The sequence below is a fragment of the Protomyctophum bolini genome (genome assembly GCF_963924005.1).
Source record: "Protomyctophum bolini genome assembly, chromosome: 7".
NCBI lineage: Eukaryota > Metazoa > Chordata > Actinopteri > Myctophiformes > Myctophidae > Protomyctophum > Protomyctophum bolini.
In genome coordinates this window covers 39,643,314-39,670,052 of record NC_137868.1, presented here as the reverse complement: position 1 = coordinate 39,670,052, position 26,739 = coordinate 39,643,314, and the positions used below count along the sequence as shown (strand labels likewise).

The following is a 26,739-nucleotide window of genomic DNA, read 5'->3' as shown; positions in this document are numbered from 1 at the left end:
CGGCTCCATATACTGTATGCAGATCTAGGCCCTCGTTTATCAATTGAGTGTAAAATCTGCCCCGAATTCGAGTGTAGGTTTTGTAGTACACTCACGTCGCCACGACAGTTATAAAGTGATGCAAACAGCTCATCCTTCCTTAATTTCATTCCTAGCAGTGATAAATGTGACGCAGACAGACGCACCCACGCACACGCAACTTGCTAGCCCAACTGGTGTGTTGTATCTTAAATGAATAAAGAACGAACACCTGCATGAATTAAATAATAGCTATCGTCCTACCTTACACTGTTTCCCTCTTGCCCCGCTTGTCTGGCTTGTCCACGCACGCACGCACGCACGCACATACTTGCAAGCAACTGTCACTGTGTGTTGTTAGTTGTGTATTTATACAATTATTTTAATTATAAGTCTTTATTCATTTAATATACAACAAGATTAGTGAACGGAAACCTCGACCTGTGATTCTGTGAAGCATTAATTAAATGACATTGCTCACGTCAATGGAATGAGTTTGGAGCGCACAGCCCGTGACAAATTCTGTTTTGCAAATAGCTGCCAGCCTGCATCTCCTCCTCCTGTTCTGTCTGTCACTGTGGTGACCTTGCATGTTTATGACAGACAGTCTATATTAGACTGCCTCCCTGCGCAGCCTAAACCTTATGTGGTACTGGTGGTGGTGGGCTGGCTGGGTAACCTACCTATAGATGTGGATGCACCGATGCGGTCCCCACTTGCGCTGGCTCGGCAGTCACATTTATTGGCATTCGATTTCGAGCGCGTCGGGTTTATCCGTAATTAAAAGGACGAGACGTAACGCGAGAAAGGCATGGCTGTAGATTGCAGTAGCCTACCCGTTGGTTGGTATAGACTTGACTATAGCTGCAGCACTGCAAATGCCTCTCGATCCATGTCATGGAAGTGAACTGGGTCGGGGGGGGGGCTCCCGACCTGACGTGAAATGCACAGGAAAACCAACGGGAAATGCACGTTTTTTTACAAATTGAGAGGCGTGTGTTCAATACACTGCTGAAGTTATATATACTGTATACGTATATCTTTTTAGCAATTGACATTAATATGCACACGGCTGCCATATCTTGCCAGCAAGGTGCTAACTAGGTGCAACTTCCCATAGACAGCCCATTCATCCAAACAGAAAGGTCCTATCTAATTGTATTAAGTACTCTGAGGAGAGACAGCGAGATCAATTCGTGGCGGTGACGACTCGCCACGACCTATTTTTTTACGCCATGGCGTATTCTTCATTTTCCGCCATGACAGAACAGAATCCGCCGTGGCGAGTACAGAATCCGCCGTGGCGGAGACTCGCCACGACCTATTTTTTTACGCCATGGCGTATTCTTCATTTTCCGCCGTGGCGAGTACAGAATCCGCCATTGTTTTTTTTTTTTTTTGCGTGCCGTTGTGCAGGTTTTATTGTCCTAGTAGTACTATTCTCGGAATTATTTCATCCTCTTCTAGCGTAATGGTTAGCGCTCTCGCCCCTATAGTCAAGGCACTGTGCCGACGCAGGTTCGATTCTTGCAAAAAGCAAAGTTTTTTTTTTTTAAGTTTTTTTTTTACCCGTACATACAGTGTGTGTGCGTGCGTGCGTATACAGTGTGCGTGCGTGTATGCGTGCGTATACAGTGTGTGTGTGTGTGTGTGTGTGTGCGTGCGTGCTTCATCGTATTTATTATTATTATTATTATTATTAATATGCAGGTAATAATAATAAATACGATGAAGCACGCACACACGCACGCACACACACACTGTATACGCACGCATCCGCCGTGGCGAGTACAGAATCCGCCATTGTTTATTTTTTTTTTGCGTGCCGTGGTGCAGGTTTTATTGTCCTAGTAGTACTATTCTCGGAATTATTTCATCCTCTTCTAGCGTAATGGTTAGCGCTCTCGCCCCTATAGTCAAGGCACTGTGCCGACGCAGGTTCGATTCTTGCAAAAAGCAAAGTATTTTTTTTTTAAGTTTTTTTTTTACCCGTACATACAGTGTGTGTGCGTGCGTGCGTGCGTATACAGTGTGCGTGCGTGTATGCGTGCGTATACAGTGTGTGTGTGTGTGTGCGTGCGTGCTTCATCGTATTTATTATTATTATTATTATTATTAATATGCAGGTAATAATAATAAATACGATGAAGCACGCACGCACACACACACACACACTGTATACGCACGCATACACGCACGCACACTGTATACGCACGCACGCACACACACTGTATGTACGGGTAAAAAAAAAACTTAAAAAAAAAAAACTTTGCTTTTTGCAAGAATCGAACCTGCGTCGGCACAGTGCCTTGACTATAGGGGCGAGAGCGCTAACCATTACGCTAGAAGAGGATGAAATAATTCTGAGAATAGTACTAATAGGACAATAAAACCTGCACCACGGCACGCAAAAAAAAAATAAACAATGGCGGATTCTGTACTCGCCACGGCGGAAAATGAAGAATACGCCATGGCGTAAAAAAATAGGTCGTGGCGAGTCTCCGCCACGGCGGATTCTGTACTCACCACGGCGGATTCTGTTCTGTCATGGCGGAAAATGAAGAATACGCCATGGCGTAAAAAAATAGGTCGTGGCGAGTCGTCACCGCCACGAATTGATCTCGCTCCACCTGACTCTGAGTACAGAGTTTGGAACCACTCGTTATCAGTGAAACTCCTCACTGTCAGGTCAAAAGAATCGTCTACTCTGCATGGCGACGCCATGTGCTTGTTTGCACCCTGAAAAAGCTAGGGATGTCCGCACACTGAGTTGTCGCTCCCAGGAAAAGTCTTTATTTAACGTTTCGACCTCTGTGGGTCTCCGTCAGGTACAGTATGATGTGCGTGCTTCCTGTCGTATCCTATCTCTTGTTTGCACCCTCCCACGTGATCAACTGTAGGGCTGTGACAGTGACAGGGACTTGAAATTGAGAGTTGGCATATAATAATAATAAGGGTACAATCACACTGTGCATGTGTACTGTACATGTCACGACTCATGCGGCTATACCGCTGTGACCTCACCCACTTTTGCCCATCCAAACGACATTTTCATACCATAATCACTCACGAGCCCCCGACAGTCCACACATCAACCCAACCAGAATTCTCAGTATTGCAGAGAAAATACAAAAAGTAGGACACTCAGCATCTATGTGCACTTTATCACTGGGAGTGTAAAAAAAAGGGGGGGGAAGGGGTAGATTTTGGTCTTGAGCATTAAGAAAACCACACAAAGCCCCATTCTGAATAATTGATTCATGTGATAGATGTGTTTTCATTATCCGCTTGATTTTCGCTTGTTTTTCCCACCCCGGAGAACGATGTTTCTGCACTTCCTTGTTTTCCCACCCCGGAGAACGATGTTTCTGCACTTCCTTGTTTTTCCCACCCCGGAGAACGATGTTTCTGCACTTCCTTGCGGGCTTGTCGCTGGCGGAGCTTTGAAAGGACATCAAACGTTCCCTTCACAGTTTTGATCATCAACTAAACGGGTCATATACGTATACTGTATATGAGCCTCTCGTGGCGGCTAGGCGCTCCATAGCTGGACACTTGTGGGTCCGTTAAACCACTTAGAGTTTACAATTTCGGCGTATACAGTAGCAGAGGCTCTTTATCCAGAGCGACTTTTACAGTGAGCAAGGTAAACGCATGAGTATACACCAAATGCAGACAGACAGTTTTGGGTGTGAGTGGTTAACTCTGTGAGTATAGTATACGGAACCAAATGGATCCCTTACAGAAGTGGTTCTCAAACTTTTTCAAGCCAAGGACCCCCAAATTGATATGCTTTTTTTGGCCACGTAGCTACGAGCTTGGATCTAAACGGGATGAACAAAGCTCTTCTCTTCTCTTCTCTTCTCTTCTCTTCTCTTCTCTTCTCTTCTCTTCTCTTCTCTTCTCTTCTCTTCTCTTCTCTTCTCTCTTCTCTCTTCTCTCTTCTCTCTTCTCTCTTCTCTCTTCTTCTCTTCTCTTCTCTTCTCTTCTCTTCTCTTCTCTTCTCTTCTCTTCTCTTCTCTTCTCTTCTCTTCTCTTCTCTTCTCTTCTCTTCTCTTCTCTTCTCTTCTCTTCTCTTCTCCTCTCCTCTCCTCTCCTCTCCTCTCCTCTCCTCTCCTCTCCTCTCCTCTCCTCTCCTCTCCTCTCTTCTCTTCTCTTCTCTTCTCTTCTCTTCTCCTCTCTTCTCTTCTCTTCTCTTCTCTTCTCCTCTCCTCTCTTCTCCTCTCCTCTCCTCTCCTCTCCTCCATTCCATGGCCCAATAGGGGGATCCTTGAACTTGAAAAGGTTGAGAATGACTGAGCTACTGTACTGTATTAGCTATACTGAAAGCCCAGTCTGTAGACCCATAAGAGTTAGTTTTGGGGCCACTGGTGGGGTCCCAGACCAGACGATGGAAAACAATGATGCAGTTATCATGACTGATGTTGAGATTGCGTGGAGTTTGTGTGTGTGTGTTATTTTTGGTTTAAAGGTGATCTCTACAAGGTTATCGCACTCAAAGACTCTGACCCACTTGGCTCATGCGCTACAGTATCTATCGCCATGGAGCCGGTTGCCATGGCTACAGAATAGGTACTAAACTGCCACTCAACAGGCTTGTTCCACAGTACGCTGAATGCTTGTGTGGGCTTGATGTGCAGGTGGTGGAAGTAACTAAGTACATTTACTAGTACTGCACTCAAGTACGATGTTGAGGTAGTATACTTTTCCTTGACTGCTATTCCTTTCTGATATGCTGCAGCAGTGTTCAACCCTTTCATATCAAGGCCCATTATTTATTCAGCATTTGGAGCCACAGACGGAACACCATTTCCTGAGATTTAACCTCTCAGACCCAAAATGTTGAATATTTTTGCCATCGTCGGATAAGATATTGTCCACAATTCCATGCTGTACTGTACCATAGAAGAGAAAACAGGCAAAATAACAATTCATCTACGTTCTCTAATCATGTAGACTTCTTGTAAATGAAGTAATGCAGATGCTTGACTCTCTCTTTGAGAGTGTAAAATGAGTTAAATATTAATAAAGTGTTAAAGATCTTATAAGGGTCCATTTGCAGCTTTAAACGGGTTAATTTGCAGCTTATATGCAGATTATTTTCAGAGCTTCCGTGCTCCAGACTGTATGACGGAAGCTTTTGAAATTTGTGGGAGGCACATGTAACTACTATATTCCACTGCAATTATTTGACAGCTTTAGCTGTGTGCGTGTGTGCATGTGCATGTGCGCCTGTGCATGCGTGCGTGCCTGGTTGTGCACATCCATCTGACTGAGTGGGTGGTGAGGGCGGTTTAACCACTTACCCACCGATCCTCTACAAAATGTTTTTAATTGTTTGTTTGTTTGTACGCTTCAACTATTGATTATTTTCTTACTGATTAGTATCGATTAGGCCTACAACATGCAAAAAATGTGAAAATGGTCAATCTAAAAGCTCACACAGCGCGTCGCATTGTGATGCGTTATCTATTTTCGTTATCATATCGTGCATGGCTTTCGCCTTTATTTTATATTTTTTATAGAGGGACAGACAGTAGGCTGACAGGAAATGGGGGAGAGACATGCAGTAAGGGCCGTCGGGATCGGGAATCGAACCCGTGGCACACTGCCAGACTCGGGCTACCGGCCAAGGTGCCTGGACCGCTGAGCCATGGCCCTGCAGGCCTCGTTATTCATTTTCTATCTATTTTCTATGTATCTATTTTCATAATTTTTGAAAGCTTTCTTCCAGTTATTGGCACTTTTCGCCTACAATAGTATGTCCAGAATAGGGATCAACTACAAAGAAATATATTGATCGTAACTGTCCCCGTTACAAATAATGCACTTGACCCCTGGGAGATGGAGTCTGTCCCCGTTACAATGCACTTGACCCCTGGGAGATGGATGATGAGGTGGAGCGCCACACCTACCATCAGCTCCCAGTACTTACCGCACGACTTGCTGCACCCAAGCCTCAGCGTATGAGTAGCACACTCGCATGCTGAGTTGGCTGTGCCTGGGATCAAATTATCATCATTTTTCTACCGCAGTCGAGATCATGGATTTCACAATGTCATGCCAAACTTCCCGGTCCTTCATTGCCATCCCTATAGTTCCTGCTTACTGATGCATGTGTCCCTAATATAGCATCATCATGATACATCAGGGAACGACAGTTTTGTACCTCTGGTCTACTTTGAGGTATAGGATACCAGAGAAGAAGGGAAGATATAACCTCATGATCAGCTCTGAGTGGCCAGTGTTCTTCTTCTGGATTGGACTATAGTGAAGAAACACGGGGAAGGTTGCCCATTATAGAGGTCGATGGGTGGCTCTTCCGAGAGAGATTTTGCGCTCTCATTAGAAGCCATAAACTTGTGGTCCAAAGTCGAGAGCTCTACCGACTGAGTTACCCGGACACTATTTGTGTTTTAATTTCCGTCCGTGCGTGCGGCCAAACTAGGGAAGCGTGCATGTGCAGTGAGTGGGAGTGTTTGTTCCTGTGATCTCCTCTGCCTTTGCAGAGGTTGAAAACAACAACAAGACAATGTTTACCACCAGTCCACTTTGATTTTACTGAAAAATGCAGTGCAGAACTTATTTAAACCATTTTGTACATTAGTCAGAAATACTGTAGCCGATCTGCAACTCAGTCCGTTTCACTAAGAAGCAGGTTTAAGTGGTTAACTCTGGATGCCAAGGAAGAAGTGTATCGACCTTTTTCTTCTATGGTTCTGCCAAAGACAGAAGGTGTTTGTCGCCACCATCTGATTGATCCCCGGTTACTATAGGACCGACCGGGTGAATGGTAGCCCCACTACCATCCACTCATAGACATGCTGTTTACAGGGGCTATTAGTATAGCCCCACTACCATCCACTCATAGACATGCTGTTTACAGGGGCTATTAGTATAGCCCCACTACCATTCACTCATAGACATGCTGTTTACAGGGCTATCTATTAGCCTCGCTACTGTATTGATTTTAAAGCGACCCTCTCTATGGTCTCTTAGAAGTCTCCATCTAAACCTTTGGGCTGGTGGGTGAGGAAGGATCCATCAAGTCGCAGGCGTGGAGAACATACTGTAGTGTATGCCAACACACAGTCATGCGTTACATGTACATACATTATGACGTTTATTACACACATGGAAGATATATAGTGCTCCCGTATTAGGATGTTGATATTCATTCTGTATTCATCTTACAGGGCCCCAAATCACACCTTAGAAAGCACGAGTGTCTATTTCAAACACAAAGTGTATAGTTGACTGGGGGGGGGGGGGGTCATATTTTGACCCCGTATCTAATCATTGTTCAGTAATAGTGCCGAGACAGCAAGATGTGCGACATAGGAACTTACTGGACAATCTATTTTTTTTAATTTATATATAATTCAAAATTGTATTTGTTTGCCAAAATCGTAGAAGATCTAGGTTCAGTACAAAGCAGCATCAACATTTATTATTATTATTATTATTATTACTGTCCAGGCTGACCTTATGGGCGCCATCTAACATAATGCCTCACATAATCTATAAAGTACAATGCAGGCAGTGAAACACATCAAAGCACACTGTATCTCAAGTTCAAGTACACAGACTTACTTAGCTGTCCATGGACAATATTCGTAACATAATGTGTCGTTTAGTCAGGCCGCTGAGGCCGCGTCGTAACCGCTACCATCCACTCACATGGTGTTTATAGGGGCTATCTATAGCCTCGTTACTAGTATCCACTCATAGACATGCTGTTTACAGGAGCTATCTAATTAGCCTCGCTACCATTAGCTGTTAGCTGATTGTGAGTGTGACACTTGGTCAGATGTTGCTCAACTCTACTGTAGTCAGTATAGCACCTACTGTATAGCCATTGATGTCGTTGGGCTGTCGTTGTTGTTTTTGAGCGGCTCTATAGCCATTCCTATGCACAGCTATGTCCGTTTGTGCACGGAATGTTTGTCTGTCTGTCCGTTTCCGCACGGAATGTGCTCATATTATTGGGCATCGTGTTGTTGACGACATCAGACATGAAAGGCGCCGCACACTTTGCACAAGTTTGATTTAATTTATTTGCCGTTAAATTTGCCACTTAAACCCTATACTTGGCTGGTCCCTCAGGGTTCTGCTAGTGACGCTTCTGTTTTCACTTTACACTAAATGCTACTGTCTGAGAGAGAGAGAGTGTGTGTGAGAGAGAGAGAGAGAGAATATGCACAATCTTTTTTTTATAGGCCTAGTTTCTCAAAGTGTTGTGTAATGTAACACAGCTCTTTTTACAACTTTATTTAATTCCTATTTATATCCAATATTTATTCGTAAATACATTGTTTTATTTTGATTGTCTTGTTCCACTTCTGCTTTGGCGATGTAAACGTACGTTTTCTCATGCCAATAAAGCTCCTTTGAATTGAATTTAAATTGAATTGAATTGAATTGAGAGAGCCAGGCATGTAGAGGATGGGTGGAAAGCCAAAAATGAACGAAAGAGTGACAGAGAGTGAAAGTATAAAAGGAGAGGAGCGTGTCCATGTGAGAGAGAGAGGGAGTGGGGGGATGTGTATGGAGAGAGAGGGGGGGGAATGTGTATGGAGAGAGAGGGGGGGGGGGGAGTGTGTAGGGAGAGAGAGGGGGGGGGAGATGTGTAGGGAGAGAACAGCAGAGTACTGAAAGAGCTGTAAAGTACATTGATTTCTCTCTCCCCCCCCCCCCCCCCCCCCACACACACACACACTTCCTGAAAAACTAATTAAAGTTTTGGCCTGGTTCAGTGATTACCCCACCGCACGCAGAGCGACCCTCTCTCTCTCTCTACCGCTGTAGGGTCTCCTCTCTTCTCCTCCTCCTCCTCCTCCCTCTCATTCCCCAGATGCCTGCCCCCCCCCCCACCACTTATGTACATAGCTACCGGCCTTCGAGGTTTACTATATAGAATTGCAATTAGCAAAAGCGTGGGGACTCCATTTCTTTTGGAACAACCAAAGGCTTGCGTGGAGTGGACTGTGTGCCTCCAGGAAGTGCAGAGCGGTCTCCAGCTGAGGTGGATGATGGAGGGTTTCAGTTGTATATAGTGCATGAATTGTCCCCAGCATACCGTCCTCTCTGTACGCTTTGCCCTGCGTCTCCTCTCCGGGCCCTCTTTTCTGTCCTTGGTGTTCTCGGGTAATCCTATACACTTTCACTACTTACCAATACGAAGACGGTTTTGTGGAGTTGACAGCCCACTTTCCCTAGTGGGAGGGAGCACTCCCCACCCCACCCCTTTTTATACGTGGGGCCGAATTGGGGGGGCTGCGATTGGCTGGAAGGTGTGTCAATCTGCACCGTGATTGGCTGTGCATTGCATAACGGAGGTGACACAGGGGACACCCTAGCCCCTCTCGGAACCCTCCGTAAAGCTTTTATGAAATTTGGATTTTAACTTGCTTTACGTTGGGTTCCTGGACATTACTAAATTTTCGAATGCGAATGTTGGAACGCGGACATAACAAACTCATTATTAAGTCGCTCTGCGCACTATGACGACGTTTTTTCTTGTGATGGCTTCTGAATGTGCGAACTATAAGTACCTATACATACCTCTGAGAATATCACCTGTGTCGCGGAAGCCGTTAAGTATTTTTAATCCATGTTTGATTAAAAATGTCGCTTTGATTCTTCTTGTTTATTTACCGTTTATTGTACCGCCTCCCGATGTGCGGTTGGCTTGTGCCGGCTACGTCATAGCTATAGCGCCACTAGCTAGCCAGATAGGCTGTACAATGAGGTGTCAATAAACAAGGTAGGAAGAAGCGACATTTTTAATCAAACATAGATTAAAAATACTTAACGGCTTCCGCGACACAGGAGATATTCTCAGAGGTATGTATAGGTACTTATAGTTCGCACATTCAGAAGCCATCACAGGTAAAAACGTCGTAAAACTGCGCCGATTCATTTCTCCGAACGTGTCTACATGTATTTCTGTGTGCGTACCTGGTGGCAGCCCGACGGTGGACCAGGACCCAATGGTGTAAAGTCTTAAAAATGTCAGAAACTTTACTACCATTGGGTTCTGCTTGTGGGGCTAGGGACACCCCATTATATACAGTAAGTGGCAGATAGAGGGTTGAGAGAGACAGAAGGGTGAGAGAGAGGGGAGCCGAGATGGAGAGAGAGATAGAGAGAGAGAATGGGGGGTTTGGATATGTCATATCCCTGAACGGGTATGGACTATAGAGCGTCGCAGTCCCGCCCCCTTTCAGAACGACGAGTGGCCCAGGAAATGATTCTCCATTCATTTTCTCCATAGGCTTTTCAAAACGTATTTATTTTGAAGACCTTTTTGTCACTACAAGAATTGGCTTTGTCCGCCGCGTAAACGTCTTTAAATGAAAATGAACAGGGATTTCTTTTCCAGGTCTCTCGAGGGGGGGGGGGCGGGACTGCGACACTCTATTGTATTCACAAATAAATTCTAAATTGTGCATTTATATAGACTATAGAGCCTTTATCCAAAGCGCTTTACAATGTGCAGTACAGATTGACCCATTCACACACCGATGGCAGGGGAAACCTTGCAAGGCACCAACCAATTAGGAGCAGTTTGGCCTTCAGTGTCTTGCTCCTTTTTTTCCTAAGTGGCCGCTCTATCTCCTGACTGAGTTACTGCAGTCCCTGAATGACACATGGTGAAATGTGCAAAAATTGTCCGTCTGTCCGTCCGTCCAGCCTTCCTTCCGTCCATCCCCCCCTTGTGTACTAGTGTCACTTGACAGTGACACTGACTTGGAACGGGTGGCTAATAGAATGGGTCACAGGTGTAGCGATGTCACTGCATATATAAATGTCTGTCTGTGAACTGAGTGGTGCAACTCCACCTCTCTCTCTCTCTCTCTCTTATTAGCAGGCAACAGTGCAGCACTATCCCTCTCTCTGTTTCTGGCACAACAGCGCCCCTACTGGTACTCATAGTCACATACTGGTGCTCATTAACCAACACATAGGCGGACACATAGGTACATATAGGTGAACACGGACATTGCTGTTCCTTGGAGTGGTTGCACCACTCAAATATGCTTGGGAACAGTAATTGGTAATTGTTATTTTTCATCCAGCACCTAGCCTATAGTAGCTTTTGGATGTGTGTGTCTTTCAGCCTCTCTTTCAACTTGAGGCACAGCATTTTTACCGATTACGTGTCCTTTTTTTTTAACACGAGTTACTCCTAAATTGAGTTCCTTCCGTCCTTCCCTCCCGCCCTGCTCGCTCCCTCCGCAGGTCTGCTGCGATTGGAGGAGCTGGTGCGTCGCTTCCTCATCTCCAGGGAGACGCTGTCCATCCGGATGCTGGACGACAACCTGGACCCCACCCCTCTGCTCAAGGAGATCCGAGATGACAAGGTGGCGACCATCATCATCGACGCCAACGCCTCTGTCTCCTATCTCATCCTCAAGAAGGTCAGCCGTCACCTGGGGGGGGGGGGGGGTTTAACCCATGTTGTGCGGGAACCCCTTTTTGTGTTTGTTATAATTTAGCTATGCCGCAAATTTGGAATATATATTTTTTCAGAACGAACATTTTTAACTCAAATCTTTGCTTCTGGGAGGGTCCCTGGAACAACATTATATTACATATAATTTTGATTATAATAATGAAATATTGAGAACCACTGATACAGAAACATGAGGTTTTTTTCAGAAAAATACATTTTAGGATTTAGAAGACAAAATGTCTTCTAAATCCAGTTTTCTGAGAAACCCTATGTTTCTATTCAGTGGTGCTCAAACATTTTCATGTCAAGGTCCCCAAATATTTTATGTATTTGGCCGCGGACCGCCATCTGAAAATGTGTTGTTCCAGGGACCCCCACAAGCAAATATTGTATAAAAACGTTGAAACTGTGAAATAATGTATTTGCACACATTTTCACGATCTTTCAAAAAGAGCAGGTCTACAAGCTCGTAGTGCGGCACTCGACGTGCATACGAGCTTATATATCTGCTATTTTTCAGCAGCTAAAGTTTAACCATATTAATATGCCAGGAATGCCTGGCATGGAACGCCGAATTACGTTAATTTCTCCACCGCCTGTGCCAGAACGTGAAATTCCGTCTTTCTTTAACGTACTTTAATCCGGTAATTAAAAATATGTTTATTTTTAGTTTTGTGCTAAAAAAACCAAACATAAAACCTTCTACTGGATCTCTTCTCCACTACTCGACGAAATTGTCAATATATTTAGTCTTAGTTTTAGTCATCATGACTTGGCGTTCTATTTAGTTTTCGTCAGTGAAAAAGGCAGTCGACAAGCATTTTTCGCCATACTTTTCATAGTCTACGAAATCAACACTGTCACAGCTTCAGCAGGAGGCAGTGAAGGAAGGAGAGAGTCACTTAAGGCTCATATTTTTGGTGATAGGTTATCACCGCGGTGTAGTTTTTAAAGGGTTGGGAAACTACATCATTACGTCAGTCGCGGTGATGATCAGCTATCACCGCGGACACAGACCCATCTCTCTGTTTTTACTATCAGACAAGTCTTTTCACTCTGGAGCTATCACCCCGTTCACTGATTGGTCTAGAAGTTGGGTAAACCACAGGGAGGCGGGGTCAATCCTTAAGGACATCACCGCGAGTATGATGGCCTCAACTCTTATCACCAAAAACTGGAGTATGTATGAGCCTTTAGTGTACAACATTGCTACATGTGGGTGCATAGCCGGAGGACTTTAGTGTCAACGGCTTGTTGTGGAGAATATACTGCACTCACAGCGCGCGTTAGAGCGAACCTATACTTCACTGTAACACAATAATGGGGGATAGCCTTGTTTATGTATGCGTGCCTGTGGGCTCCATCATAACTCATTCCTTGCTTACTAGGGGTTGTTTCAAGTAAAGTGGGTCGAGTCTACTCTACACTTTGTATTTTAGTGAATTCACGATGGATGGTTTACACACTGTTGAGGGGAGTCAGTAAACGGGAGTCACTGGCAGAATTCGATCCCTGTCTCGTTAACCCATTCTGACCGGGCACCCATTTTGGTGTTAGCATCATGTTATGCTTTACCTATTGAAAAATAGCAGATCTACAAGCTCATATCGCGCCACCGAGTGGCGCGATACGAGCTTGTAGGTCTGCTATTTTTGAAAAATTCGAAGAACGACTGACATTTTTAGAATCTGATCTCAGGTCAGAATGGGTTCATCAGACCAGTGTGTGTCCAGTGGAAACCTCGTATGAATCTGATCTCAGGTCAGAATGGGTTAAACGGGACTTATCTGGCTTTTTTCCTTCGTTCTGTCATATTATATCACAATCTCAGCTGTCCATATTCACCTAAGAGCTAATGCCAATTCTGCAAATGCCCTCTAAACCACTATAGTTCTCGCACTTTCAAGATAAAAAAGAAATACAAAGTAGCAGATGATATTTTTTCTAAAATGACACGGATGCTTTCCTCGTTTTAACCCATTCTGACCGGGCACCCATTTTGGTGTTAGCATCATGTTATGCTTTAGCTATTGAAAAATAGCAGATCTACAAGCTCATAGCGCGCCACAGAGTGGCGCGCTACGAGCTTGTAGGTCTGCTATTTTTGAAAAATCGAAGAACGACTGACATTTTTTAGAATCTGATCTCAGGTCAGAATGGGTTAATCAGACCAGTGTGTGTCCAGTGGAAACCTCGTATGAATCTGATCTCAGGTCAGAATGGGTTAATGGGTTTAAATGTGGCCAAAGTTTCAAGCGGTGATGTAAATTCACTGACGGTTCATTCCGAACGATGAAGTTATCCCTGTGAATTCTACAACAGGAGCTCTCTCCTTTCTAAATGTGTTGACGTCAACTCCTGATGGATTCCTTGATGTGACCATCTGCTCTGCCCACATTACCTCTCCACATGGTTCCCATGATCCAATCATCCAACCAAAAGAGGCAGGGATCAATATGGCTTTGTTCAGAGGTTATAGTCTTGCGTGGCCAGACTGTTGCCTCCTGCAATTTTCAAATGCTTCTGTCTGGAGCGAGGGAAGCTCTGATCATCAACAAGCGATAGAGCAGATGTGAAGCCTCCTCCCCACTTCCGCTTGACGGTCACGCAAACTTATCCTAATCGAAAACATGGGAATGGAAATGCCAGCTTCCTTGCTCGGATTTCAAGAGGTGTAGTTCCAGACTCTATATATAGTTCCAGACTATATACTGTAGCATTCAGAGATTGTGGAATAGTTTATTAAGAACAATTATGTACTTAAAGGGTTGGTTCGGATTTTTGGACATGAAGCTGTATGAAAAGCTTACCATAAATATCGCGGGTGTAAAGGTATTAAATGACTGGCCGAGTCCCTCTGCTCCTGCTTGGTTGGATATCAAGTAGTTTCCAGGGTCACTGGGGGCCACGCATTAAAAATAAACCAATCTACAAAACTACCGTAATTCGTGTTGTTGACCTATATCTAGCATTATAGACTAACTTTCGCTCAACTTTGACCCCACTGTCACATGGTACTATTTTCTTTGTGTCCGGTATCACTGCGCCGCATAGAACACCATTGAGCTGCCGCGCCGCGGAAGCTGCGGCGGGATACAGTACCAAAGCTAGATGCTATGCAGCTGCCCCAGGTCAGCTATAGTTGGCTAGCTACGGGGTTTCAACGCGACGGCGCATACGTCCGGTTACTTTATAAGTTTTGTTTTGTGTCATAGAGGAAAAAAATAGTTGTTTCAATTCTTTCAAAGTATATCTAAAAATCAGCGGGACTTCAACATGTCAGAATCAGACACTTCAAACCCAGAGTACGAGTCAGACAACGACAGTGATGAAGATATTGCTTTCACTGCACAGCCGATGGGATATATGTATGAACCGGAATATACCGATGATGAACTCCGTAATATGGACATAGAAAGGGCAGAGAGAGAGGAGAGAGCTAGGGAAGCTCACTGCATATGCGAAACTGTTAAATTTTTCTCAAGATTGTATGGACGTTCAAACCCACTGCAGCAAGCCAAAGTTGTCTCGTTCTCGTATTATTAGGGAAACGGTGGAAGAAATGTTTGGATCCAGACGTACTCTTGTTAGGACATCCCGGAAAGTTGCAACTTCGTACCATTTTGATCTATAATAAAGTGTTGTCAACACCTATAAAGTTACCGAACCGTCAATGTTTTGAATAAAAAAAATCCTCGTATGCGCCGTCGCGTTGAAACCCCGTAGCTAGCCAACTATAGCTGACCTGGGGCAGCTGCATAGCATCTAGCTTTGGTACTGTATCCCGCCGCAGCTTCCGCGGCGCGGCAGCTCAATGGTGTTCTATGCGGCGCAGTGATACCGGACACAAAGAAAATAGTACCATGTGACAGTGGGGTCAAAGTTGAGCGAAAGTTAGTCTATAATGCTAGATATAGGTCAACAACACGAATTACGGTAGTTTTGTAGATTGGTTTATTTTTAATGCGTGGCCCCCAGTGACCCTGGAAACTACTTGATATCCAACCAAGCAGGAGCAGAGGGACTCGGCCAGTCATTTAATACCTTTACACCCGCGATATTTATGGTAAGCTTTTCATACAGCTTCATGTCCAAAAATCCGAACCAACCCTTTAAGTATACTTTTTTTTAAAGTTTTTATTTAATTTACTGGAGTATTTCCCATTTTCAGTACTTTTACTTCTACTCCACTATACCTCAGAGGTAAATATTGTACTTTTTACTCCATTACAATTATTTGACATTTTGAGTTACTAAAACACTTCAGCTATTTGAAAATAGTCGATCTACAAGCTCAGTCGTGAGCTTAAAAGATTTGTACACATTTTATACATTTGAAAACTATAGTGAAATGGGACATTCTGCATAAGTACTTTTCCTTTTGGTATACTTAAAGTATATTTTGATGCCAGTGCTTTTATACTTTTACACAAGTAAACTTTTAATGACAAACCTTCTACTTATTTTTATCATTTACTTTACGTATTTCGACACTGCGGTATTGATTATTCCAAGTAGCCCAAGTCAAATACTTGAACGCTGGTTCTTCCACCGCCGGGTTCAGGCGGAGGTGGAAACAAGGTGCTGCATATATATATTTAAATTATAGGCTCCAGGATAAAGAGAAGTATAAGTGAGGGTTCTCAACTGTGAATCGCCCACTTTAAGGCTAAAATGGGTATTCAGAATCGGAGGTCTTAGCCACTTGACCAACAATAAGCCGGTCAAGTGCTGGAAGCTATTGTCTCGAGTCCTCTAGTCTACAGTACTGTATGTGTACATATACAGTATGCGTCATATTGCAGTGGCCTTTTTAATATTCTATAACCTATGGGGCCAACTCACACACAAAAAGGCTATTATGGTTTGCTGGCCCCACATGCTGTTATGGATTTGGACCGCATACACAGTACAGTATGTTCTGTGTAGTAATATTTTCAATGATTATTCACCCCCTGGGCTGGCATTTCTTCTCCAGAGAGGGCCCCCCCCCCCCCCCCCCACGCATACAGTATGAGCCGGCGTGTTGCTGACCTGGGCATTCGATGAGGCGCCGTCGCGGGAATGCAAAAGCTATCCTTTTCTCCGTCTTGTACCCGACGGGTGAAGATTCAGGCTACGTTAGTGTATAGTCAAGGGCACGCGGGCTTTATCGGACGCCAAAACATGTCTCCACGCGTCCGGAGGCTACCTGATTTGCGATTGTTTTCTTAGAAATAACATCTATTTTAATTTGTTTTACATTCAGCGCCCGCGGAGTTCTTAAGGAGAGAGAGAGAGAGAGAGAGAGAGAGAGAGAGAGGCTTGTACCAGAGGGAGTCTGCGAAAAAGCAGTAACGATGACTTACACTACAGAGTGTAGTGGAAACACACACACACACACACACACACACACATCTCTCTTCATTGGGGATGCGGTGCAGATGTTACCAAAGGACCGCGGGCTGTGAGTGATTCATGCCTGCTGGCCTGCAGTGGAGCGGCAGCAACCTGCGCCGTGTGAGTCCGTCGGCGTGGGGCTGCAGAGAATCACAATCAACATGTCACATCACAGTTTTACATGTAAAAAAAATGGGTGAACATTTTTTTTTGTGCATACCGGTAGTTCCCATCGTATACCGCACCGCACTCACCTCAGACAAAATGTCCCACCACCTGCCTGATGACGGAACACTGTGATTAACGTAGTCCCCCAATTGTCTCTTTTGTTCACTCTCCCCGTCTATCTCTCTCTCTCTCTCTCTCTCTCTCTCTCTCTCTCTCTCTCTCTCTCTCTCTCTCTCTCTGCCATTGTCCTCCTCTCTTTTGCCAATTCTTTCCATATCTCACTCAATGCTTTCATCCCCGTTCTTATACCTCATGCTTTTTGCTCTTTCTGTGTTCCCCCCCCCCCCCCCTCTCACCTTATCCTACAGGCATCAGAGCTGGGGATGACGTCAGCGTTTTACAAGTACATCCTAACCACCATGGTAAGAGCACATCAGTCCTCCTCTCCTCTCCTCTCCTCTCCTCTCCTCTCCTCTCCTCTCCTCTCCTCTCCTCTCCTCTCCTCTCCTCTCCTCTCCTCTCCTCTCCTCTCCTCTCCTCTCCTCTGACTTGCACTTCCAGTCTGCCCACTCATTCTATCAGTGCCTCTGTGAGCTGTGTCATGCAGGTGTCATTTCAGGAAATAACGATTGTGGGTGTCCAAAAAACTAAAACGTAAACCCTCTAAACTTAGTAAGCTGTACCTGAGTTGGCCCTGTGCTTTTTTTCTGTCTACACCAAATGTCTTCGGCTTCGATTTTACAAGCTCGGCGCATTGGTCTTTTCAGTAATGGTAATGGAATTACTGAAAAGTTTATTCCAAGCAAATGCTGTTATTGATAAAGCAGAGGAAGCCTGTATACCTCCATATAAACTATAACTTTATATGTATATATATATATATATATGTATATATAATTTAATTTTGCCCATAGTGAAAGTGGTTAATACATTAAGTGTATGATTGCAGACAAGAAAACGCACTCGGAAATGATCTTTAAATGAGATTAATCTGTAAAAAAAAAAAGATCATTCAGAGAAAATGTGCATAGAGAATTTTAGGGCAATGTAAATGCTAAGGGAGAGGCCGTTAGCATCCCTTGGGACCCATGCAGAATGAATGACGCCTCTGAGGTGATGTACAGAAGGAAGAGGAGAGAGAGAGAGAGGTGGTGACTGATGAGAAAGGATGATGCAAGAGAGAAGAATATTGTACTTTTGACTTCATATTTCTATAGGAAGGGACAATTGGGACCTAAAGTCACACAAACAAAATGCATTAACCACTTAAGGCCTATTTCATACTGAAAGTAGCCGATCTACAAGCTCAACTCACTGTGAGATTGTGGATATGCTATTTTCCTTGTTTCTTTCATTTTTCAGATATTAAGAAATATTCAAAATTTCAATACATTCTTTTTTTTAAACCTACAACGAGCAAAAAACACGCCAAATGGATGACACAATGAAAGCCAGAGGCTTGATTCCACTGTACATTCAACACTTAAACAAAACCAACTTCACAACAATATAGCAAAACTAAATGTACAGATAAAATTCATGAGACAGAGAGAGAGAGAGAGACACGCAAGGAATGATGGCACAAGGCTGTGTAAGTGGGCGAGTAGGGAAAGATAAATTGAATAAATGTGAGAATGAATGGGAGGTTGTGTGAGGTGAAGGCGACCGCAGACGCTCTCTGTCTCTTTTATCTTTATTTGCCGCTATGGGCGAGCTCTGTTACTGTGGGCTCTGTTACTGTGGGCTCTGTTACTGTGGGCTCTGTTACTGTGGGCTCTGTCACTGTGGGCTCTGTCACTGTGGACTCTATCACTGTGGGCTCTGTCACTGTGGGCTCTGTCACTGTGGGCTCTGTCACTGTGGGCTCTGTTACTGTGGGCTCTGTTACTGTGGACTCTATCACTGTGGGCTCTGTCACTGTGGGCTCTGTCACTGTGGGCTCTGTCACTGTGGGCTCTGTTACTGTGGACTCTATCACTGTGGGCTCTGTAACTGTGGGCTGGGCTCTGTCACTGTGGGCTCTGTCACTGGGCTCTGTCACTGTGGGCTCTGTTACTGTGGGCTCTGTTACTGTGGGCTCTGTCACTGTGGGCTCTGTCACTGTGGGCTCTGTTACTGTGGACTCTATCACTGTGGGCTCTGTAACTGTGGGCTGGGCTCTGTCACTGTGGGCTCTGTCACTGTGGGCTCTGTCACTGTGGGCTCTGTTACTGTGGGCTCTGTTACTGTGGGCTCTGTCACTGTGGGCTCTGTTACTGTGGGCTCTGTCACTATGTGGGCTCTGTTACTGTGGGCTCTGTCACTGTGGGCTCTGTTACTGTGGGCTCTGTCACTGTGGGCTCTGTCACTGTGGGCTCTGTCACTGTGGGCTCTGTTACTGTGGGCTCTGTCATTGTTGGCCGCCTCTGTCTCTGAGCCCACCTTAACATAGGGTTGAAGTGGTTTTAAAGTAATGACCTTTTGGCGTTGCGTTCCCAGGACTTCCCCCTGCTGAGGCTGGACGACGTAGTGGACGAGCAGTCCAACATCGTGGGCTTCTCCATGTTCAACACCACGCATCCTTTCTACCTGGAGTTCATCCGCAGCCTCAACCTGTCCTGGAGGGAGGGCTGTGACCTCACCTACCCCGGCCCTGCGGTCAGTACAGTATACACTCTCCCCTAACGCACGCACGCACACACGCACGAGTGATGTAAAAGCCTGGTTTACTCGCCAGACAGCAGCGTTTAACACATAATGTCTAATTACATCATTTCCACCATCAGTAATTCCATTTTGCAGCTAAGTAGATTCAGACCAGGCGTTTGGCGTGAACATAATCTGTATTGATGTACTTCTTGTTTCCCCCCCGCCCCTCTCCTTCTCTCCCCTCCACTTCTTCTCATCCCCTCTTCCCTATACCCTCTAATCATGAGACGTTCCCCTCTTCCGCTGCCGGTTCATTTTCGTTCTACCCTCCCCCGTGCTCTCCCCTCTTCCTCCTCCTCCTTCTTTTCTCACATCGCGACACGTTGAGAGCTTGTAGATCGGCAGTTTTTGTTGTCATTGTTCCGACATTCCGCTAGTCCGACCGATTACTAACACTATCCCAAAGCCTAGCCCTAACCTCAATCTTAACCGGCCACGTATAGGTTGCTAACCCTAAACTCAGTCTTAACCGGCCACGTAGGTCAGTAGCCCTAACCTCAATCTTAACCAGCCACGTAGGTTGCTAACCCTAATCTCAATCTTAACCAGCCACGTAGGTCAGTAGCCCTAACCTCAATCTTAACCGGCCACGTACAGTAGCCCTAACCTCAATCTTAACCGGCCACGTAGGTCAGTAGCCCTAACCTCAATCTTAACCGGCCACATAGATCGGTAGCCCTAACCTCAATCTTAACCGGCCACGTAGGTCAGTAGCCCTAACCTCAGTCTTAACCGGCCACATAGATCGGTAGCCCTAACCTCAATCTTAACCGGCCACGTAGGTTGCTAACCCTAACCTCAATATTAACCGGCCACGTAGGTTGCTAACTCTAACCTCAGTCTTAACCGGCCACGTAGGTTGCTAACTCTAACCTCAGTCTTAACCGGCCACGCATCAGTGTTAACCGGGCACATAGGTCGCTAGCCCTAACCTCAGTCTTAACCGGCCACGTAGGTCGGACTAACGGGAGGTCGGACTTATGGGCAGTCCCTGTGGTTGCTAACAGCAACAATATATTATGTATAGATACAGGGTATTTGCATGTGTTAGAAAAATACATACAGTATGACACATTTTCAGTTTATTGTTTTATTTTTTTATTGTGCCACTAAAAACATAATCTGTCTTGTAATTTAAACTAATTTTAATTGCAGGTTTTATTTTTATTTCAGTAAACTAAAATGTGATTTGCAATTCTATGTTTAATTATCTCATTATAGTTTCAGTGAACTACACTAACCCTGGTCTGTCTCTCTCTCTCTCCTCGTTAACTCACAGCTGGTCTGTCTCTCTCTCTCTCCTCGTTAACTCACAGCTGGTCTGTCTGTCTCTGTCTCTCTCTCCTCGTTAACCCTCAGCTGTCGTCGGCGCTGATGTTTGACGCGGTGCACGTGGTGGTGGGGGCGGTGCGCGAGCTCAACCGCAGCCAGGAGATCGGAGTGAGGCCGCTCAGCTGCACCTCGCCTCAGATCTGGCAACACGGGACCAGCCTGATGAACTACCTGCGCATGGTTGGTTTGTCTTGTTTGTTTGTTTGTTTTCACTTGCAAAGCAGTTAAAAATATCACACCCGTGTGAAGTGAGGGGCGCTCTTATCATCTTACAACATCGAGGACAAAACAAACATTAAACTCTGTCCATTGCCAGTGGCGTTTTTAATGTTTGTCTAAGGAAAAACTAGCGCCCTTCAAAAATATGATGTGAAAGTGTGAGGGAGAATGCCTGAAAAGCCTCCAGGGGCAGATATGTAAATTAGAATTATACACACATTTTACACACAATCACATCCGTGTGAAGCGAGGGGCGCTCTTCTCTCATCATACGTCATCATACATCATCTCATTGTGGCCAATTTGCGTCCTCACTTTTGTCTTGTCAATGTTTGTGTTTACACACGTTTGTCTTCAATGTTCCTATGCTTACGTAGGATTATTGAGGAATCACAGCTATGCAACATCGATCTCGCTTTGTTGATTTCTCAAAGGCTTTTGATTCAGTGGACAGAGCCAAAATGTTTGAAATATTATTATATGGTATCCCCCATAAAAAGGAGCAATGCCATAAAAGTTCTATATACAAATACCTCAGCGACCATCCTTACTCCTGACAGAGAAACACCATCATTCCCCATCCTTGCTGGCATTCTCCAAGGCGACGCGCTTTCCCCGTTTCTAGTTATTATTGTTGTTAATTATGTTCTCCGTATGTCAGTTGATTGATACTATCAATGATAAGGGCTACCAACTAAACCCTAGGTAGAAGCTCTCGAAGCTCTCATCGCGCTTATTAGTCAATCATTGGAATTCGCTCAGGCTCTCCTTCAGTCTCTTGAGCAGGCCTCCAACTGTGTTGATCTTTATCTCAACGAGACGAAAACTGAATACGTAAACATATGCAAATCCAGCAATAACCACATTATAAAAACACTATAGCAACACTCCTCTGAAACAGGTTGATGACTACAAGTATTTGGGTTCATATATATATATATATCTTCTTCCCAAAAGGACTTTCAAACTAGGAAGGGTATGGCCTGGTCAGCCTGCAATGACATGCATAAGATCTGGTCATCCCAGCTTAGTAAAAGTAAAAATATTTAGGACTACCGTCGAGCCGATTCTACTCTATGGCTCCGAGACATGGACACTTTCAAAGAAATTAGAGAAACGGTTGGATGGCCCTTACACCCGCCTTCTAATGAGAGCGCTGAATCTGTCTTGGAAGAGCCACCCACCCCCCAAAAGTATGAACATGAACAGTGAGGTAGGTAGTTATCAGCAGTAATTGGGAGCAATGTAATGTGCAGGGGGCCAATGGTTTCAAAGAACAGAGTTCCCAAAGATACAGGCTCCAGTCCAGCTGTTTACATCTGACTGTCACTTTAGAATTTAGATGTTACCTAAACCCTTACATATTCTCATCCATCAGTGTGCATGGTTGTCATGGCAACACAGAGTGTTTGTCAGGAACCAATTAGCCTAACAAAACGTACAGTCAAAGGCTTTTATTCCTGTTCAAATAAAAAACTATGAAAATAAATGATAAACTAATCAAATAAACAAAGCAAGCAAGCAATTGACTACTAATAATTATGTCTATGTATTGTCTGCGGGGACAGGTCGATTTGTAAAAAGTGTACCCCTGAAGAAAATGTATGTACCCTGGTATAAAATGCCTAATGCTCTTATGTAACTGGGGATAAAACTTACACCTGTGTGTGTGGGGGTCCCCGGGGGCAACATCCAGACCCCCGGGAACGCGCCCAGGGGGCTCTGCCCGGTTCCGGCGAGCTTTCCCCCGTCCGAAACGGTCGATAAATGACAGTTATTGTGTTGCAGCTTTCGGTGCTCATCTATGCTAGGACGCATAGTCATACATACATAGGGACACGGGCCCCCCGGAACATCATGATATAATTTTTATGTTTGTTTTTATATAATCTGTATAATCAATGTGTTTTTATGCTAATAGATAGATGGATAGATGGATAGATGGATATATGGATAGATGGATAGATGGATAGATGGATAGATGGATAGATAGATAGATGGATAAATTGTTGCTCATGGATGGATGGACAGACAGACAGACAGACAGACAGACAGACAGACAGACAGACTATCCGTTTCCATCCTGCTGTTCTATCATGTGACATTCAGTACAGGGCAGGCTGCTCGATGGTGAAGTAGTATTGTAACATTCTCTTTGGCTTTGACTGCTTCAGTTCAGACAGCATGGGACATATACAGCTACAGTAGTGGATTACTGAATTATATAGTCTGCTACGCAGAGGGTGGTCGGACAACTAGGGAGGAGGAGGAGGTGGGGGGGGACAGATATTTGACTGACTGATATGTATGTATCCAGCCAGGTCGGTCATTCGTATTATCATTCACGCTGCGCACACGCTTTTGTTTTGTGAGCGAGGTGCTATAGGCAAGGGTTGTTTTTGATAGACATCGATCCGTCCACTCCATGTGCGTGCGCGCGTGCACTCTTTGCGTGCACGCTGTTTCACCCGCGTTTGGGTAAAAGTTATATCAAGTTACGTTTGTACATTACAAACTTTGCAAATAGGGTCCAAGGCAAGCTATTCCATCTGTGCTATCATGCTGTCCTGCTGCGTTCACTGCAGTCTGCCGTTGCTGACAGGGAAGCTGGCAAGACTATAGGCTAACCTTAACCCTGAAAACATTACGTAGGCCATTAGTTTAAGAATGTGCGTAGTCTGTTGATGTACGCACTAAGTGAGACTGACACATACTGTACATACATATGTATAAACAGTAAACACATACACATTGTTGCTATCAGGCAGAAACCTCACATCTCAACTTGTAAATGAATCGCCTACTGTATGCTTCGTCATTAGGAGTGTTTGTGATTCTTATTATCAACGATTCACAATTTACTCTACGGTGTGTGATGTGTGTGTGATATGAAATATAATCTTACCATAAGCTGCGGTGCTCGTTAAAGTTACTTGCATCAAGGCACTTATGCTGTGTTTCTGCATCAAACAGACAACCTTTAGAGCCGAGAACCGAGAATCGTTTTGAATTGAATCACCAAGAAGAGTGCTATTGTCACACATTTGTGACAATAGACGATCTACGAGCTCACAATCCGTTAACGTCCGTAGAGATTGTTGAGCTTTTGAAAATAACAATATATACACGAGAATAATACACTCGCACAGGGACAGAGATGGTACGGTACGATGTCACAGGGACCTTGGCATGGTTGCTCGCTGTTTGAAGTGGGGTTTAAATGAATTCTTCACGTCTTTCTCTTCTAGTGCCATCCACATCCACTCAACACACGTACAGTAGCACATGCATTAACCTCAGCCCACTCTCTCCATATGTTCTTGTGCTGTCGGCACGCCGCTGCATGTACAAAGGGTTCACTGCAGCACTATACATGCTGGGTGACGTGCAACAATCTGAAAAAAAAACAACAGATAAATATTTTTGCTAGCTTAAGGCGGATGAGAATTCAGAAATAAAGCGGTATACTAAATATCCATCCGGTCAAAACCACGGAGAGCGCCCTGGAGTAGCGGATACGAGGCATTCTTTCTGCCGCGCTGACGGCTAAGTGAACGGGACGCTAATATGAACGAAGAGCGAAGCGTACGGTGGCCTTAGAGTCTCACTCAAAAAGAAAAAAGAAAACAAATCGGAATATTATTCTCTCGCCTGATATCATTGAAGATGTGCCATAGGACGTGTATACACACGTCATTGCAACCCGTCGGTTGGATTCCCTATAGGACGTGTGGACGCGTCGGACGGAGGGATCCTGTTAATAGGAATGCACTGGGGCATATGATACTAATGTACCACTGCTCTGCACTGGGGCATGCGATACTAATGTACCACTGCTCTGCACTGGGGCATATGATACTAATGTACCACTGCTCTGCACTGGGGCATATGCATATGATACTAATGTACCACTGCTCTGCACTGGGGCATATGCATATGATACTAATGTACCACTGCTCTGCACTGGGGCATATGATACTAATGTACCACTGCTCTGCACTGGGGCATATGCATATGATACTAATGTACCACTGCTCTGCACTGGGGCATATGCATATGATACTAATGTACCACTGCTCTGCACTGGGGCATATGCATATGCAGTAGGGGCGGATGAAGTGTGGCTGCACCAGGCTAACTGGTAGTATAGGCTCTGGAGGTAGACAGAGTGGTTGTGTAGGAATGGGAAGGCAGGCAGGCAGTGAACTGGGGAGGTAGACAGAGTGGTTGTGTAGGAATGGGAAGGCAGGCAGGCAGTGAACTGGGGAGGTAGACAGAGTGGTTGTGTAGGAATGGGAAGGCACACATCTTAAGTCAAACTACTGAGGACAAATCCAAAGCAATCCTAGTAGCCCTGGATTCAAGAAAAGCCTTTGATTCCGTAAGGTGGACCTTCCTTTACAAAGTAATGGCGAAATTTGGTTTTGATGAAACATTTATAAAAGTTATTCAGACCCTATACGACAAACCTACAGCTCGTATCAAGATTAATGGAGATTTGTCTGATGCTTTCGTTTTGAAACGTGGTTCGAGGCAGGGGTGCGCAATCTCGCCTCTCCTCTTCGACTTATTTATTGAACCCCTAGGCCAATTAATAAGACAGAGTGAAGCCGTCAAAGGCATAAGTATGGGGGGTATCGAACACAAGGCTGCCATGTTCGCAGATGATGTCCTCGTGTACTTAGGGGGGGACCCTGAGAGGTCATTTAACGAACTGATGTCACTACTAACAGGTTATGGTGAACTATCCGGTTATAAGCTCAACACTTCTAAAACACAGGTCATGGCTCTAAACTTTAATGCCCCAAGGGGACTGAGGGAAAAATATGATTTGAAATGGGACAACGAAGAAATCAAATACTTGGGAATAAATGTGACAAAAGATCCTTCAAAGTTAAGGCAAGCTAATTATGGTCCCATATCGATGAAAATTAAATCTGATTTACATAGATGGAACCTAATCCCCTTCCTAAGCCTAAACTCAAGAATAAGTTCAGTCAAGATGAACATTCTTCCCCGCTTACTTTACATCTTTAGAAATCTCCCAGTAGAAGTGGACGATAAACAATTCAGAGAATGGGACAAATGGATTTCTAGGTTCATTTGGCAAGGGAAGAAACCAAGAATTAAATATAGCACCCTACAACTGAGAAAGGACAAAGGGGGCATGGCTCTTCCCTGTTTAAGAAATTACTATTATGCAGCCCAGATAACTCCTCTGTTATACTGGAGTAACAGGGGGTATAAAGCGAGATGGAAGGAGTTGGAGCTTGGTCTAGTTGCTGACTTCCCTCTGCAGGCTGCAATAGGGGACAGGGGTTTGGCGGACCGATTAGAGAGGATCAATAACCCATGGATAAACCATACGTTAAATGTGTGGCAAAAGGTTGTGAGGTCATGTGGTTTAAAAAAAATGTTGAAACTTTTCAGATGGTGTGCCTTCGACACAGACTTTGTCCCAAATAGAGGCGACATTA

At 44.7% G+C, this 26,739-nt stretch overlaps 1 protein-coding gene across 2 annotated transcripts in view; it reads left to right on the top strand.

Annotated features, from left to right (window-relative positions):
* The window catches only part of grik5 (glutamate receptor, ionotropic, kainate 5), a gene marked incomplete at its 3' end in the record, with an annotated part of 84,513 nt that overhangs the window by 13,450 nt on the left and 44,324 nt on the right, over positions 1-26,739 (top strand). For both annotated transcript variants that reach the window (XM_080767667.1, XM_080767666.1), the window contains exons 5-8: positions 11,263-11,441; positions 17,392-17,445; positions 19,502-19,660; positions 21,071-21,223. In XM_080767667.1, coding sequence (XP_080623793.1) covers positions 11,263-11,441; positions 17,392-17,445; positions 19,502-19,660; positions 21,071-21,223 — 545 coding nt within the window. The remainder of the gene's footprint in view (positions 1-11,262; positions 11,442-17,391; positions 17,446-19,501; positions 19,661-21,070; positions 21,224-26,739) is intronic.